Raw genomic sequence first — 14,199 nt, forward strand, 5'->3', positions numbered from 1 at the left:
GGATGCAATGTAACTATAAATTACAATTTATAGTGGATTAGATAGTATCCACACTAAGGTTGTTCAACGTGGAATCCAATTTAACTGTAAATGACATGAGTTGGGGCCCACTTATCCATTGCCCACATTTGTTATTAACGATGTGCATATAAATACCATTACACATAATTTGAAAAAAAAATCGGATTTACTTATTATATTTTTTTTGCTTGTATTTCAATATTTTTAAAATTTTAAAATTACAATTAGATAAATTTTGTAATGAAAGGTTAGAGACTTTAGTAGGTGAAAAAACTAATTATGTTTTAAATAGAGTATATGAGAAGTCATATGCATGTAAGTTGTGTAGATAAAGTATTTCTGAATATACAAAAGTTTATCATGAGGTTTTTTCTCAAAGTAAAATCATGAACTCATTAGGAAGCGTACTTAAATTCTAACTTTGTTCATAGCCTGTTTCAGTCGCCCTAAAATAAGGATAAAATTCGTCGAGAAACTTGAACTACATATGTGATGTAAACTTCAGTTTTCATTAATAAAGGGCAATGAAATATCCATTCTACACTATGAATGAGCATTGATGATTGCACTGAAAAAATTTCAGTCAGAAAGTTGTTATCCCACTACCTTGTGCAGTGAAAAAATATACATTATGGTTATTACAATATAGTCATTTGACCACGTTCTCTTCTGTTTGCCTACAGGTGAAGATACACGCTGATCTGATGGAGTTACAGTACAAAGAATCCCTATGCCAAAATAAGAAACATGCGCATTTGAAAAGGAACGGATCCTCAGTTGCACATACAACGTCATTGTATTACTCAAAGATACATCACATCGTTATCGAATTCATTTGAAACTTTCGGTATATCAAATAGTTGTAGATTCGATAGGAATATATGAGTTTAAGTGTCCGTACTGATTTTGTGCGTTACTATCAGTGACACCTAAGGAATTATGCAGCGATGATACTAAGGCTCTTATCATGATCTTATGGATCAATCTCGAGTTGAGTTCCAATTTTCGTGATCAAAAAGGTTGATTGAAAGAATTGAGCCTACTTATGGATAAGACCGAAATTGAAAAAAAAAAAGTTGTTCTGAATCACATTAGTATGGACACAACACTGCTATTTGTATCTATGAATCATTTGATGGTCCAACAACAAATAATTAGATCATGTGTTTCTCGTTGAGATAAATTCAAATTTAAATAGTTAAATTTGACGACTTGTAGACCTCTAATGAGATCAAATAGATTGCTTCTAAAGGAGTTTAAAAAACGTAAGTCAATGTATAAAGTTGTTGGAATTTAGTAACTGTAGTTAATTGAAGATGTATGAACTGTATATTTAGTGAAAGAGTTCACAACACCTGACAGGCCGTAAAAATGGGACAGTGAAAAATTTGTCCTTCAAGTTTCTTATTAATGTGAATCGGAATTTGTATTCTCGATAGACGACGATGTCTGATTATCAATCGTGATTATAATGAGTGTTCGCGATTTTTATGTATTAAATTTAGACCATATACTAATTAAATAGCAAGTAAGTAGTACATAATTAATAAGGTGCAAATTCCATGAAATATTCTAGAAAAGTATATAGTAAATTAATTAATTAATAATTAATTGAGTAATTAAAAATATATATTAATTTAAATCATAAATAAATATATGTGTATATATATCGAGTAATTGAAAAATTAATCATGTATTTTATTTTCCAAGAGTGAAAAATACATATATGAGAGTGTTTTTTTAATAATGAAAAACAGTATCAGATAAAAAAAAAAAAAAAAAAAAAAGATCCTGAGTAGATTGAATTACAAACAAGTTTTTTTCAAAAAAAAAAAAATTCTCTCTCTGCCAGCTCACAAAAAAAAAAATTAAATCAAATCCTAATCTCTATCTCTTGGAGCACTATTCCGCACATAATGCCTCGACACCTGGAATTTTTGAATTCCGTTGATAACTCTCGACACAAATTTTGTTAGGTCTATAGTGCGATCTTAAGAAGACCTCTTCAGTTCTGATCGTGGATCTGATTAAACGTCTTGCGTTCGTAGATACTATTTAAGACAGAGACTATCTCCGCTAAAAAAATTCTGGAATAGTTAGAGTCGGGCAATTATATACAGAACAGAAGTTAACTAGTAGTAAAAACAAATGTATGATGATTTAAATCACAGGGGGGGGCGAATAGGGCCCAAATGTTTTAAACTACGTCAAAATATAATTTGGTAATTTTCAAGAGAGAAATATATGGATCATATGCATAAAGAAAAAAATGCATAAAGCCAGCAAGATCAATGGGTTAATGGAAGAATCAACTTATCTATCCTTTGTATGATAGAACAAAGCAATATAAACAAAATATCTAACATTAGTATCCTATGGTGGGTTGACTACTTATCTATTTCATTATGAAATGATCTGTGTAGGTATATGTTACTTCTGTACATAGCTGTACCATTTTCTCTATGCACTTGTGATCAAGTTTCATTTCCAGTCGATTCCCACTCAAAAACTCGCTTGTTTCGTATCTACGAGCAATTTCAAGGCGAACCTTCAAATGAGAATCCATTTCCCTGATACTTTGGTAAGTGATTTGCTGATAGGCCTTGAAGCAATTTGATGACTTCAAATGTATCATCAAGATAGTATTTAGCCATGCTCGGTTTCTGACCAACTGTGCAAGCAAAAACTTCTGCAGAATCGGGTAACGAACGGTTCGTGACAGAACTTGCAATAGCCTCAAACATGTCCTCATCTGATCTGTCATCACCGATGCACAATACAAAATCGGCTGGCTTTCTTTTAGTCGCCATGGTTTCCATTAGATTCTTGACCACAACGCCTTTGCTTACGCCCTGAAACACAGATTAATGAAGAAATAAGATTAAAATATATATACAATTATGGCACGTTTGATCGACCGCCTTTTGAACTAGTTCTCCGATCAAGAAATTAAATGATACGACGGTCAGACATCATCTATATACCTGTGGTTTCACCTCAACTATTTGTTGGCCGCTGCTTACGACTACGGGGTCATTGGCAAGCACATTCTCTAAGTGATCCAGAAGCTCCTTCGCCTGCCAAGTGCCAAAGTCAGGGTCCGCTTCTTGATGATGCCAAACTAAAGCACTCTCCTTCTGCTCAACAAATGAACCGTCCGTAGCTTCTGTGTAATGTTCCATCACAGGCAAGGCGATTCTTCTCCAGTCCAAATCGACTGCTAACCCACAAGATTCCCATGCTGAATTTTTCATCCACCTAGCAGGAAACCAAAAAACTTAATTTACCAACTTGTAAAAATAAATAACCAAAAATAAGCAAGTGTAATAAAAGGTATTGGCAATACCGGGTGAAGTATCCATGTTCAGCAGATAGCCCGAGTCTCTCACATTGAGAGAACCACTTCCCAAGAGAATCTCTCCCTCTGCCACTGACAATAAACACGACATTTTTGGGATCATTAGACAAAATATTCAAGACTGAAATAACTTCAGAGGTTGGAGATTTGTCGACTCGATCTTGAGGCATCATGGTACCATCATAATCGAGAAGGATAAGCCTGCTATTCGTGTTGTTATAAGCAGAAACGATGTGCTCCACTGAAAGCTTCCTAAAATTCGGACCTAAAGCAACAACTCGTGAATTCAAGCCGAATCCAATGCCCCAACACCTCTTTGTGTAATGCTCGGAGCATGCTCGTTCAAGATCCTGATTGAAACTTCTAGCCCAATACGCAACATCGTGAGATTCAACATACTTGTAATGTTTCTCATGGCGCAGTTCTTTCTCAGAATCGGTCATCGTGATTCCCAAAACCATAGCCTCGGCCACACTATTGATGTTCCAAGGATTGACCCGAATTGCACCACTAAGGGATGGAGAACATCCAATGAATTCGGACACAATAATGACACTTTTTCTTGGTGCGACAGAATCCTCAAGTCCAAGAACCTTATCAAACTCAGGGCCGCCTTGCCTGGATACTGTGTACTTATATGGTACCAAATTCATCCCATCCCTAACCGCATTAACCACAACACATTCAGAAATCGCGAAATATGCCACTTTTTCTTGAAAAGAAACAGGTCCATTTAAACAAACAATCGGCTGATACCCCGATTTACCGTATTTTTTATTTATCTCACCTGCAACTTTATTGATCTCACTTTGAAGTTCTTGAATATCCTTTCCGTGACTCCTCGGGGGGTTCATGATCTGAACCAAGATGACACTTCCACGATACGTAGGATTCTCATCCAAAAGCAATCCCAACGCCATAAACTTCAAACTAATCCCTTTGAACATGTCCATATCATCTACACCTAACAACACAATTTTCCCACCATATTTTATCCTCAATTCCTTGACCTTTTTGGCTGTTTCTTGCAATGACATGATAGATTTAATCTGTCCCATATGAATCCCAACAGGAAGGATCTTAATATTAACAGTTCTCCCATAGTAATCCAATCCAATATACCCCCTCTTGGATTGATAATCCAGTCCAAGCATCCTGCTACAACATGACAAGAAATGCCTCGCATAATCAAAAGTATGGAATCCAACAAGATCACAATTCAGAAGGGCCCTCAAAATCTCCTCCCTGACAGGTAGAGTCCGATAAATTTCCGAAGAAGGAAAAGGAATATGAAGGAAGAATCCAAGTTTCACCCGATGATGTCTTTTCCTCAAGAAAGTAGGCAGAAGCATGAGATGATAATCATGCACCCAGACATAATCCTCATCTGGATTGATAACTTCCATTACTTTATCAGCAAAAATCTTGTTCGCTATTACATATCCCTGCCACATAGCCTTGTCAAATCTGACCCCATGATTAGATGTCAAAGGCAACATATAGTGAAACAAAGGCCACAAATAATGCTTGCAAAAACCATGATAGAACTTATTAATCAAATCAACTGATAAAAAAGTAGGCACACATTTGAACTTGTCAAACAAGAATTGAGCCACCTCTTCTTGTTCTGATGAATCAATCTCCACTCCCAAACACCCAACAAACACAACCTCCACATTAGGAGGAAACCCATCTTTTAATTGCAAAACGAGGGCATCTGCATCCCAATCAAAGCACCATTTTTTACCTTCAACTGGATCCTTGAAACACTTCAATGGCAGCTGATTATAGACAATTATCCTCCTTTCTTGATTCACAGATGAAACAGGGTCAGACATTTCTGGGCCATCTCCCGTACCATTCTCTCCATCTTCAAAATCTGAGATGATCCCCGGTACCGAGATAACTCTCGGGATACGAGTCCGATCGATGGAATAATCGTCCAGGTTCAACAGATTGAAGTAAGATCTTGACAACATAATTAAGAAACAGAAGGAAAAAAAAAACCCCACAAATTTTGGATCAACTTGGATGAAAAGAACGGAAAACAGTTCAATGTAGTATGAAAATAAGGATTTTTCGACGCTTTCCAAGAGGGCTGGTGAAATATTTCTGGTGTGTGCCTGTACAGAATACAAATGGAATTCACTTGTTGCAGCGTATATATGCACACATACGAGAATCAAGATTACAATATATAAATTCCATCCAAGAGAAGAAAAAGGATTGCAATAATAGTTCGAAATCTTTGAAAATTATTGTGGACATAATGTTCACAAGGAAGGTGGTATGCTGCACAAGTAAAGATAAGAATTGAGGACCGACTTACCATATCCCCATCCACCCCTTAATTACTACTTTTTAGTTTAAACACACACATAATTATTATTAATAAATATTGTCGTTTTTTCAAAAAAAAAAAAAATTAGATAAATAAATAAAATTAAAGTTTATAGCATTATTGAATTTGAAAAACGAGAATAAAATAATAAAGATTATATGGAATCGAAGTTCAGAAATTTTAATGTTATTGAAAAGTTACAAGAATAGGTCTCTTGTTTGATGATCTCACGAATCTTTATCTGTGAGACGAGTCAATCCTATCGATATTCACAATAAAAAGTAAAACTCTTAGCATAAAAAATAATAATTTTTCATGGGTTACTGAAATAAGAGATCTGTATCACAAAATACGATATGTGAGACTGTCTCACACAAGTTTTTGTCAAGTTTACAATTGTTAGTGGAATAAAATTTGAAAAATGTTATTTTTTCTAAATTTTTATCTTTAAATTATTAGTTATCAGTAACTAATTTCATGATTATATATGAAATTCGGCATTAATATAACTAAGTCGGACCAAAATAATTTTTATGATATGTTAAAGTTTTATAATATAGTAAAGATTATTATTATTATTATTATTTTTCGATCATTTCGAATCTTGGAATTACAAGAAGCCCAGACGAGCAGAACAACTGAAATCGAGGCAAATCGATTTCATTACGATCGAAACAATCTTCGTATCTTACAAATATACGCAAATAATGTATTTATATCTGAAGTGGGTATCATGTGAGACCGTCTCACGGATCTTAATATGTGAGACGAGTCAACTCTACTCATATTCACAATAAAAAGTAATACTCTTAACATAAAAAATAATATTTTTTCGTGAATGACCCAAATAAGAGATTTGTCTCACAAATAAGACATGTTAGACCGTGTCACAAAAGTTTTTGTTCAGGTTAAACATCTTATATTAAATATTTTTGTATATTAATATTAGCGAAGCATATTATTTTTATTTTTTTCACCCTTCAATCCCTTTTCTTTATCTCTAATTTTCTAGTGCAAAATAGTATAGGTCGATTGATTACAAGAATGTAGTAAAATAGGAATAATATAAATATCGATATTCATAATAGTTTTTATTTATTAAAATAAAATTGTTTCAATAAAATATTTTAATAATTATCCTTATTCTATACTAGTCTACCGACGCACGCGTCGTGTGCTTGTGTAATATTTTTTTATAATTTATTTAATTTATATTTAAATGAGGATCAAAATATAATTTAATGAGAGATGACATTGTAATTTTGATATATAAATTTAAAAATAAAAAAAATTATTAATTAAATATAGATTTTATATAAATATATATATATATATATATATGACCACTATTTTACCATCCGTAATAGTGCCAAAAGAAGACCCCAGACCCGAACTACCCATCCATTCCGTTTATATATATATATATGATGCGATCCAGGCGAAATAGATGAGCAGGGTCGGGTGCTCCACCGGATCGAATCAAGTATTGGTAATGTTGTTTAGGAAAATGAACAAGGTATATGGCTTCAGTCTTGACCTGCAAACAAGAAGATGAACTCGTGAATGGGCGCCGGAGGGGTGTCCGACGTGACCACTCCGATGCTTAAATCAGCAGGCAAAGAAGAAATTAAGCAATATATATGCGAATATATGTGAACAATACTTTTTAGTTCAAAGAGTCTCTCTCCCTTTTAAATGAATTTAATACCGGCTATTTATAGGGGAGGAATGGGTAGTTACCTCGATTTCCGTGACATCTACTAAGTCGGTTTACCATCCTAGCTTCTGATGACTTCTCGGACACTCCAAGCCCAAGTTGCTCTGGCAGATTAGATGGCATGTAATGATTATACTCAAGTGTGGCTCACTTGTCGAGGTAACGCTATTTTCGAGGTTGCCAAAGTGGATATGCAACTGGGAAACACTACCCGGTCAGGGGAGAAGCACCCGACCAACTCTATGAGGGCCCGGGTAAATAATAAAGAATTGCGTACAACACCAATCCATCCGGGAAGAGGAGTTATACCATCCGGGAAGAGGAGTTATACCCGGATACTCCTGAAATCGACCCTGACTATGACCCGGATCCTACTAGGGGTATCACCACCCATCCCTAAAATAGTCGGGCTAGAGCTTGACTCGCTGTCCCGATTTGATCCTTTCTGCACTCTTTGCAATTGTGAACAAATATTTAAACAAGGGAACTTTTGGAGTGTCTCGGATCCCATATCCTTGACTCCTCGATGTCTGATAATCACTATTCTCGAGAGAATCGATCGAATACATTAATGAGGATGCTACTGAAAATTGCTCGTTTTTCAAGGTAATGATGAGTCTATACTCTCAATAACTGCACACGTCTCTTCACTTGTACGCACGATTTCCTAAGCGTCCTGCGATCGTCCGATTAAATTTGAATCGAAGGTAGAGATGAACGCTCTACCCTATAAATAGAGACCTTGCTTATCCTTCCATCTTATCAATGCAATGGCAAGCTCAAGCAATTCGAAAGCTCCTGATATGGCGGGGGATTTTATGCGTGCGGCCACAGAGAGACGGAAGACTGATTTGGAAGACGAAGTTTTCCACAAAATACTCCTATTTTGGGAAAAATTGTACGAGCTGGAATCTTCTCAGTACGCAGAAGGGGCTCCTGCTCCTGAGAACGTGGCTCGTATGCAGAAGTATCGTGAACGTCTTTGTGTTGCGGAGTATGTGGACATATTTACTCACCATGGTGTCTACGCACTAATGCTAGAAAAGGAGTTGAAGATCCTGGAAGACATAGCCGGGTCAGATAGCTTTGGCAAGACCGCTACCGGAGATCTCAGCGGTTGGCTGCACAAATGGAGGGTTGTTGTAGAGGATGAACATCTCCGTGTAATTCGTGCTCATTTTTAATAATGAAATGTCCTTTTGTTTTCGTTCTAGCATTTATCAGTTTGTTATGTTGAGATCTCGAGTTTGTAGTTCGAGAGAAAGAATAAACAGGGACCAAGAATCCCCCGGTCTGCTGACGTGGTGCCATAATAATATGAGATTTATTGAACTCCTGCCAAACAAAAACGTTCCGTATTTCGAGGCACCTCCGATTTGACGTTTTGATAACTGTTCAGATCCTTTCGTCTGCTCCGCGCACTTTACGAGGGACATCCTGACCATATACCTGTCCAAATCTGATGGCTATGATCAACTCTTGCCTTTGAATAATAAAGGAGACGCTTCGCATGGCTGAGACTCTTGGATTTCCCCCACATTTAAGGACGTTTGCCTATAAGTAAGAGGGTGAACACAAAAAACAATTTCCCATTTTACCATGTCGAGTTCAGGCGGTTCCAGTGCTTGCAGCAGCACACACGTCTTGGTGACCCCGGCAATGCGTCCTCATCTAGAGGAGCTAAAGAGAGGCATCGAGGAGAGCGTGTGGAGGAAAGTTATGACCGTTCGAGATAAGGCCCACGATCTGGATTTTTCCTACCGCAACAGTCTCGTTCTTACTCGAGCACAAAGAGCAAGAGCGAGGAAGTATATCCGAGAATTTGCAGTGGCCCGGATTACAGACCTGGTTAATGACCAGGTTCTACTACACATGATGCTGCGGAAAGAATGACATGCGCTAACCAAGATAATGCACAACGAAACCTTTGTCAATCTTCGAATCCACGAGCTGACTAACTGGATAACAGAATGGCGAGATTCTGTGTCTGTTGTAATGGATGACATAATTGCTCGCCGCTTCTTTATGTAATGAGAAATTTATTGCTTTTTATTGCTTTATTGCCTCTTTTCCAGAAAATCTATATAAATTTACGTGCGTCGCAACAATAGATGCTCAACCAATCGTAATAATTCGAATTATAAAACTGAAAACGTCTCCGCGATATACCTGTCTGGGAATCTATTCCGGGGTGCGATATCCTTCTTCCTGGACTAAAAACACAATCTCGGGTAATTAAATTTCCGGGCTATCGAACAAGTTGTCGGGGGCCTCGCCTTTTACTTCGCGCATTTTGCTTGTGTACTTCCCTCAAATTTACGTGTTTCCAAGTAAAAACCGGGATTTAAAATCTCCCCGGTTTAACATAACATATAACATATCGAGGCCTCAAACCTCCCGATTTATAAAATAACATGCCGGGGCCTTAAACCTCCCGGGCTCCCAAATAACATGCCGGGGCCTTAAACCCCCCAGGCTACCAAAACTGGGTAATTCAAAAGGTACCGTGATAGTACGTACCTTTCTTGCTTCAACGGTTATCAATGTTTCGAATTTCGAGGCGTTGATAAGTCTGACACCATAATGATTACGTGTGTCCTTACCGATTCCCAAGGATCATCTCTTCCATCCGATCAGATGCAAATCAAGGGTAGAGATCGAGTCCTTCTCCTTATAAGTAGCGCCTAAATTATTTTGAAAATATCACTTTCAAATTCGAATCTCCGGCGAAGCCCTGCTTAAATTGCTCCTCGAAGCTCTTCCGTGCAAAAAATCACCCACTTCCGAAGCTCCTCTTCAAAACCTGTAAGTTCTCTATTTTTATCATGTCAAACTCTACTTCTTCAACGTCGGGAGCCAATGCGCGAGGCTCTCCTAGCGACGAATCTGCTGCGTTACGCTCCGATGCTTCTCAATCTCCCCCACCCCAACGCTCTATCACCCAACCTGCTAAGAGACCAGTAGCCTCTTTAATTAAACCATCTTCTTCTAAACCCTCCATTCCTAATTCCTCCCGAACTCTTGCCCAAAGAAAAGGCAAGGGCAAAACTCGGGCCGTGAGCCCTCCTCCTGTCGAGGCCCCTGGATTTCCCTGGTTCTCCTCTTTGAGTAGCACCCTGCGCCCAGGGGCGGATGAAGAACTTAGGACCTTGGGTAGTATTCCTTCCAATCTTTCTATTTTAATACCCGAGTCCTCTGATAGGGCAAAAAACCCCCCTCAAGGGTACACTACTTTTTTCCGGGACCAAATTAAGAATGGTCTTAGATTTCCGATTCACCCTTTTTTCATTGCAGTTGCCAAATTTTTTGGCGTACCCATTAACCAATTTCACCCTAATTCTTTTAGGATAATGGCTGCCACTTATGTCCTCTTTAACATGAATAATTTTCTTATTAACCCCCTCATTCTTCACTATTACTTTTCTTGCCGGTTTGGGGATAATGCCTTTTCCCTGACTGCCCGGCATAACGCTCGCTTCCTTGATGATATTCCCTCTTCTCAAAAAGGGTGGAAAGGAAGATACTTTTTTATTCGACTTCCGGGAGATCTTCCCTGCTTGTCTGGCTTTCTCTCTTCTCTGCCTACACAACCTTCGCTTCCCGGCACCTACAAATTTGAAGAACCCTTCATCGTGAGCCAGGATTTGGTGGAAGGGCGCAAATACTCATCTTCCACATTAATTTCTGATGATAATTTGATCACATATGGGTTGAGTCCCCGGGGTGAGGATCCCGAAGATCGCATGATTGATGAGGTGGCGGGCTCGGGCCCTCAACCCGGTAATTCACCCTTCTTTCTTGCCACCCCCTCCCTTGTTCTTTCCTTGATTTACTCAACACTTACTTCTCCTCTGTCCAGATAACTCCGAGATGCAAGCAGCTTTCGCTAAAAGACGGGCAGTCGAAAAGGCGGCCCGGGAAAAGGAACTCGCAACAAACCGGGCAATGGCCGAAGCAGAAAAACAACGTGCTATGGAGGAAACGCCCCGGGGAATCGAAATTACTCGAGAGAATCCTTCCCAGGATGATACTCCTCGGGTAGTGGTTGAGACCTCACAGGAGGCCGAAGATCTGGTTCCTCTTAGTAAAAGGCAAAGGATCTTGGCTGTCGAGCCCGAACTGATTATCTTGGATAATCCTCCTGTAGGTGATCAGGGTCCTTCTGGTTCCCACGAATCCCTTCCTCCTCCGCAGTTCAAGGAAGCCTCCAGCTCCGAATTTCCTTCGACTAACATTTTTTTCGAAGGGCCTACTTCTAGTGGCGCGAAACGCTTTAAGCAGATGCTCAGTCTTTCTGAGGCGGCCTTTCTAAAAAGTGTTCCGGCCTGCAATAGATTTCTGGAAGGATCGAACCGCCTCTATTCCGTAAGTTTTTCTCCTTATTACACTTATATTTTGACACATTCTTTATGACTTTTGCTCTTTGTTTTTGCTCAGGCTGCTCAAATGATAATGTCTGCTTTTGAGGAGGTGGCTGCAGTAGCCACCAAGACAAATAGGCAAGCCCGGGCGGCTCAAGAAATTCATGATCAACTTCGAGAAGATATTGCCCGGGCTACCAAGCTGCATGAGGAGAAAGTCACCGGTCTCCTGGCCTCCCTGGAAATGGCCAACCAGCATTTGGCTTCCGCTCAGCGTGCTCGGGATGAAAGTTTAATCCGAGAAGAGGCCTCTCAAAGGCAGATTGCTTTCTTGGAATCCCGGACCCGCTACCTTGAGGAAGAAGCTACTTGCCAACAACATCGAGTCGTGGCTGCTGAGGATAAGCTTAAATCCTTACAGCTTACTCAAGAGGAATGGAAGACTATTTTCCTTCAATCCTCAGATTTCCAAGCGGCTGTTGAAGATAGATCATACAACTACTTCAAAGTCGGTTTTGAGAAATGCCGGGAACAGTTTGAAGATGAAAACTTAATCCCGGCTAACAAAGAAGGCTTCCCGGATATTGACAAAGCCATTAACTCCCTTCCTAAAGATGGTGATGCTGACCAAGAGGCTGGGGAGTCCGGGGATCAAACTGCACCTTTAGAGTAGGATTGTTTACCTTCTCTCTTTTTTCTTTGTAATTTCCGGCCTTCGTGCCCTTTAATGAAGAACTTTCTTTTCTTCCTTGTGACTAAATGATATGTGAAATACATAGGTATTCCCAGACCCGGTCCTCATGGTCATTTGGGCTTTTTAAGAGCCAAAGTGCGGAGCCTTGGGCCGGGGAGCATGTCCCGGGACTTGGAATGGTCGAGGTGTGTAGCCCCGAGCCAGGGTGTAGTGCCCTGGGCTTTTAAGAACCAAGGTGCGGAGCCTTGGGCCGGGGAGCATGTCCCGGGACTTGGAATGGTCGAGGTGTGTAGCCCCGAGCCAGGGTGTAGTGCCCTGGGCTTTTAAGAACCAAGGTGCGGAGCCTTGGGCCGGGGAGCATGTCCCGGGACTTGGAATGGTCGAGGTGTGTAGCCCCGAGCCAGGGTGTAGTGCCCTGGGCTTTTAAGAACCAAGGTGCGGAGCCTTGGGCCGGGGAGCATGTCCCGGGACTTGGAATGGTCGAGGTGTGTAGCCCCGAGCCAGGGTGTAGTGCCCTGGGCTTTTAAGAACCAAGGTGCGGAGCCTTGGGCCGGGGAGCATGTCCCGGGACTTGGAATGGTCGAGGTGTGTAGCCCCGAGCCAGGGTGTAGTGCCCTGGGCTTTTAAGAACCAAGGTGCGGAGCCTTGGGCCGGGGAGCATGTCCCGGGACTTGGAATGGTCGAGGTGTGTAGCCCCGAGCCAGGGTGTAGTGCCCTGGGCTTTTAAGAACCAAGGTGCGGAGCCTTGGGCCGGGGAGCATGTCTCGGGACTTGGAATGGTCGAGGTGTGTAGCCCCAAGCCAGGGTGTAGTGCCCTGGGCTTTTAAGAACCAAGGTGCGGAGCCTTGGGCCGGGGAACATGTCCCGGGACTTGGAATGGTCGAGGTGTGTAGCCCCGAGCCAGGGTGTAGTGCCCTGGGCTTTTAAGATTAGTACTCGTCGAACTTAAGATGCAAGAAATAATAGAACACTTCTGAGAAAAATATATCTTCCATTATATCTTCAATCAATACATCCATTTAAGCATAATACTGTTTTAAATTAAATACATTCCAAGGTCTCTTGAGGGAACGCCCTTGTGCATCTTCTAAATAGAAAGATCCCGAACTGACTTTTCGAGTAATCTTGTAAGGTCCTTCCCACCTGGCTTCTAACTTTCCGACTTCCCCAGCAGGATTGACCTTTTTCATGACGAGATCTCCTATTTGGAAATTTCGGATCCGGACCCTTTTGTTATATGATTTCATAATCCGATTCTTATATGCTTCCATATTCGGATGCATGCTCGATCTCTCTTTTCTTCTATCAGATCCAATTCCATAGCCCTGGCCTGATCATTGCTGCTTGGGTAAGCTTCTACCCGAGAAGAAGTCATTCCGATCTCTACGGGAAGGACTGCCTCAGAACCATACACTAAGCTGAAAGGAGTTTCTTGAGTAGGTGCCCGGGGAGTAGTCCGATAAGCCCAGAGAACACTAGGCAATTCTTCCACCCAATCTTTTCCTTTACCTTGTAATCTGGTCTTTAGTGCTTGCACAATGATTCTATTGACAACCTCTGTTTGACCGTTAGCTTGTGGATATGCAACAGAGGTAAAAGATTGAATAATCTTCATTTCCTGGCACCACAACATAATTTCTTTGCCCTGGAATTGTCTGCCATTGTCCGAGATTAGTCTTCTGGGCACCCCAAATCGGCATACAATAT

The 14,199-nt window shown here is 40.3% G+C and overlaps 1 protein-coding gene across 1 annotated transcript; it reads right to left on the minus strand.

Annotated features, from left to right (window-relative positions):
* Positions 1-2,321: 2,321 nt before the first annotated feature.
* Positions 2,322-5,707, minus strand: LOC140839436 (probable alpha,alpha-trehalose-phosphate synthase [UDP-forming] 11). Its single transcript, XM_073206132.1, has 3 exons — positions 3,368-5,707; positions 3,006-3,279; positions 2,322-2,873 (listed from the first exon to the last, which is right to left on the minus strand). Exons 1-3 carry the CDS (start codon positions 5,356-5,358, stop codon positions 2,559-2,561), a joined length of 2,580 nt encoding a protein of 859 aa, XP_073062233.1. The 5' UTR covers positions 5,359-5,707; the 3' UTR covers positions 2,322-2,558.
* Between the last annotated feature and the right edge of the window lie 8,492 nt (positions 5,708-14,199).

The sequence above is a fragment of the Primulina eburnea genome, chromosome 8 (genome assembly GCF_022965805.1).
Source record: "Primulina eburnea isolate SZY01 chromosome 8, ASM2296580v1, whole genome shotgun sequence".
Taxonomy (NCBI): domain Eukaryota; kingdom Viridiplantae; phylum Streptophyta; class Magnoliopsida; order Lamiales; family Gesneriaceae; genus Primulina; species Primulina eburnea.

Excerpts from the sequence above, each read along its gene's own strand:
- LOC140839436 (XM_073206132.1), bottom strand. The coding sequence starts at position 5,358 with ATGTTGTCAAGATCTTACTTCAATCTGTTGAACCTGGACGATTATTCC. Across the intron at positions 3,280-3,367 it reads GAACATGGATACTTCACCCG|GTGGATGAAAAATTCAGCAT; the intron begins GTATTGCCAATA and ends GTTTCCTGCTAG. Across the intron at positions 2,874-3,005 it reads TAGTTGAGGTGAAACCACAG|GGCGTAAGCAAAGGCGTTGT; the intron begins GTATATAGATGA and ends TCTGTGTTTCAG.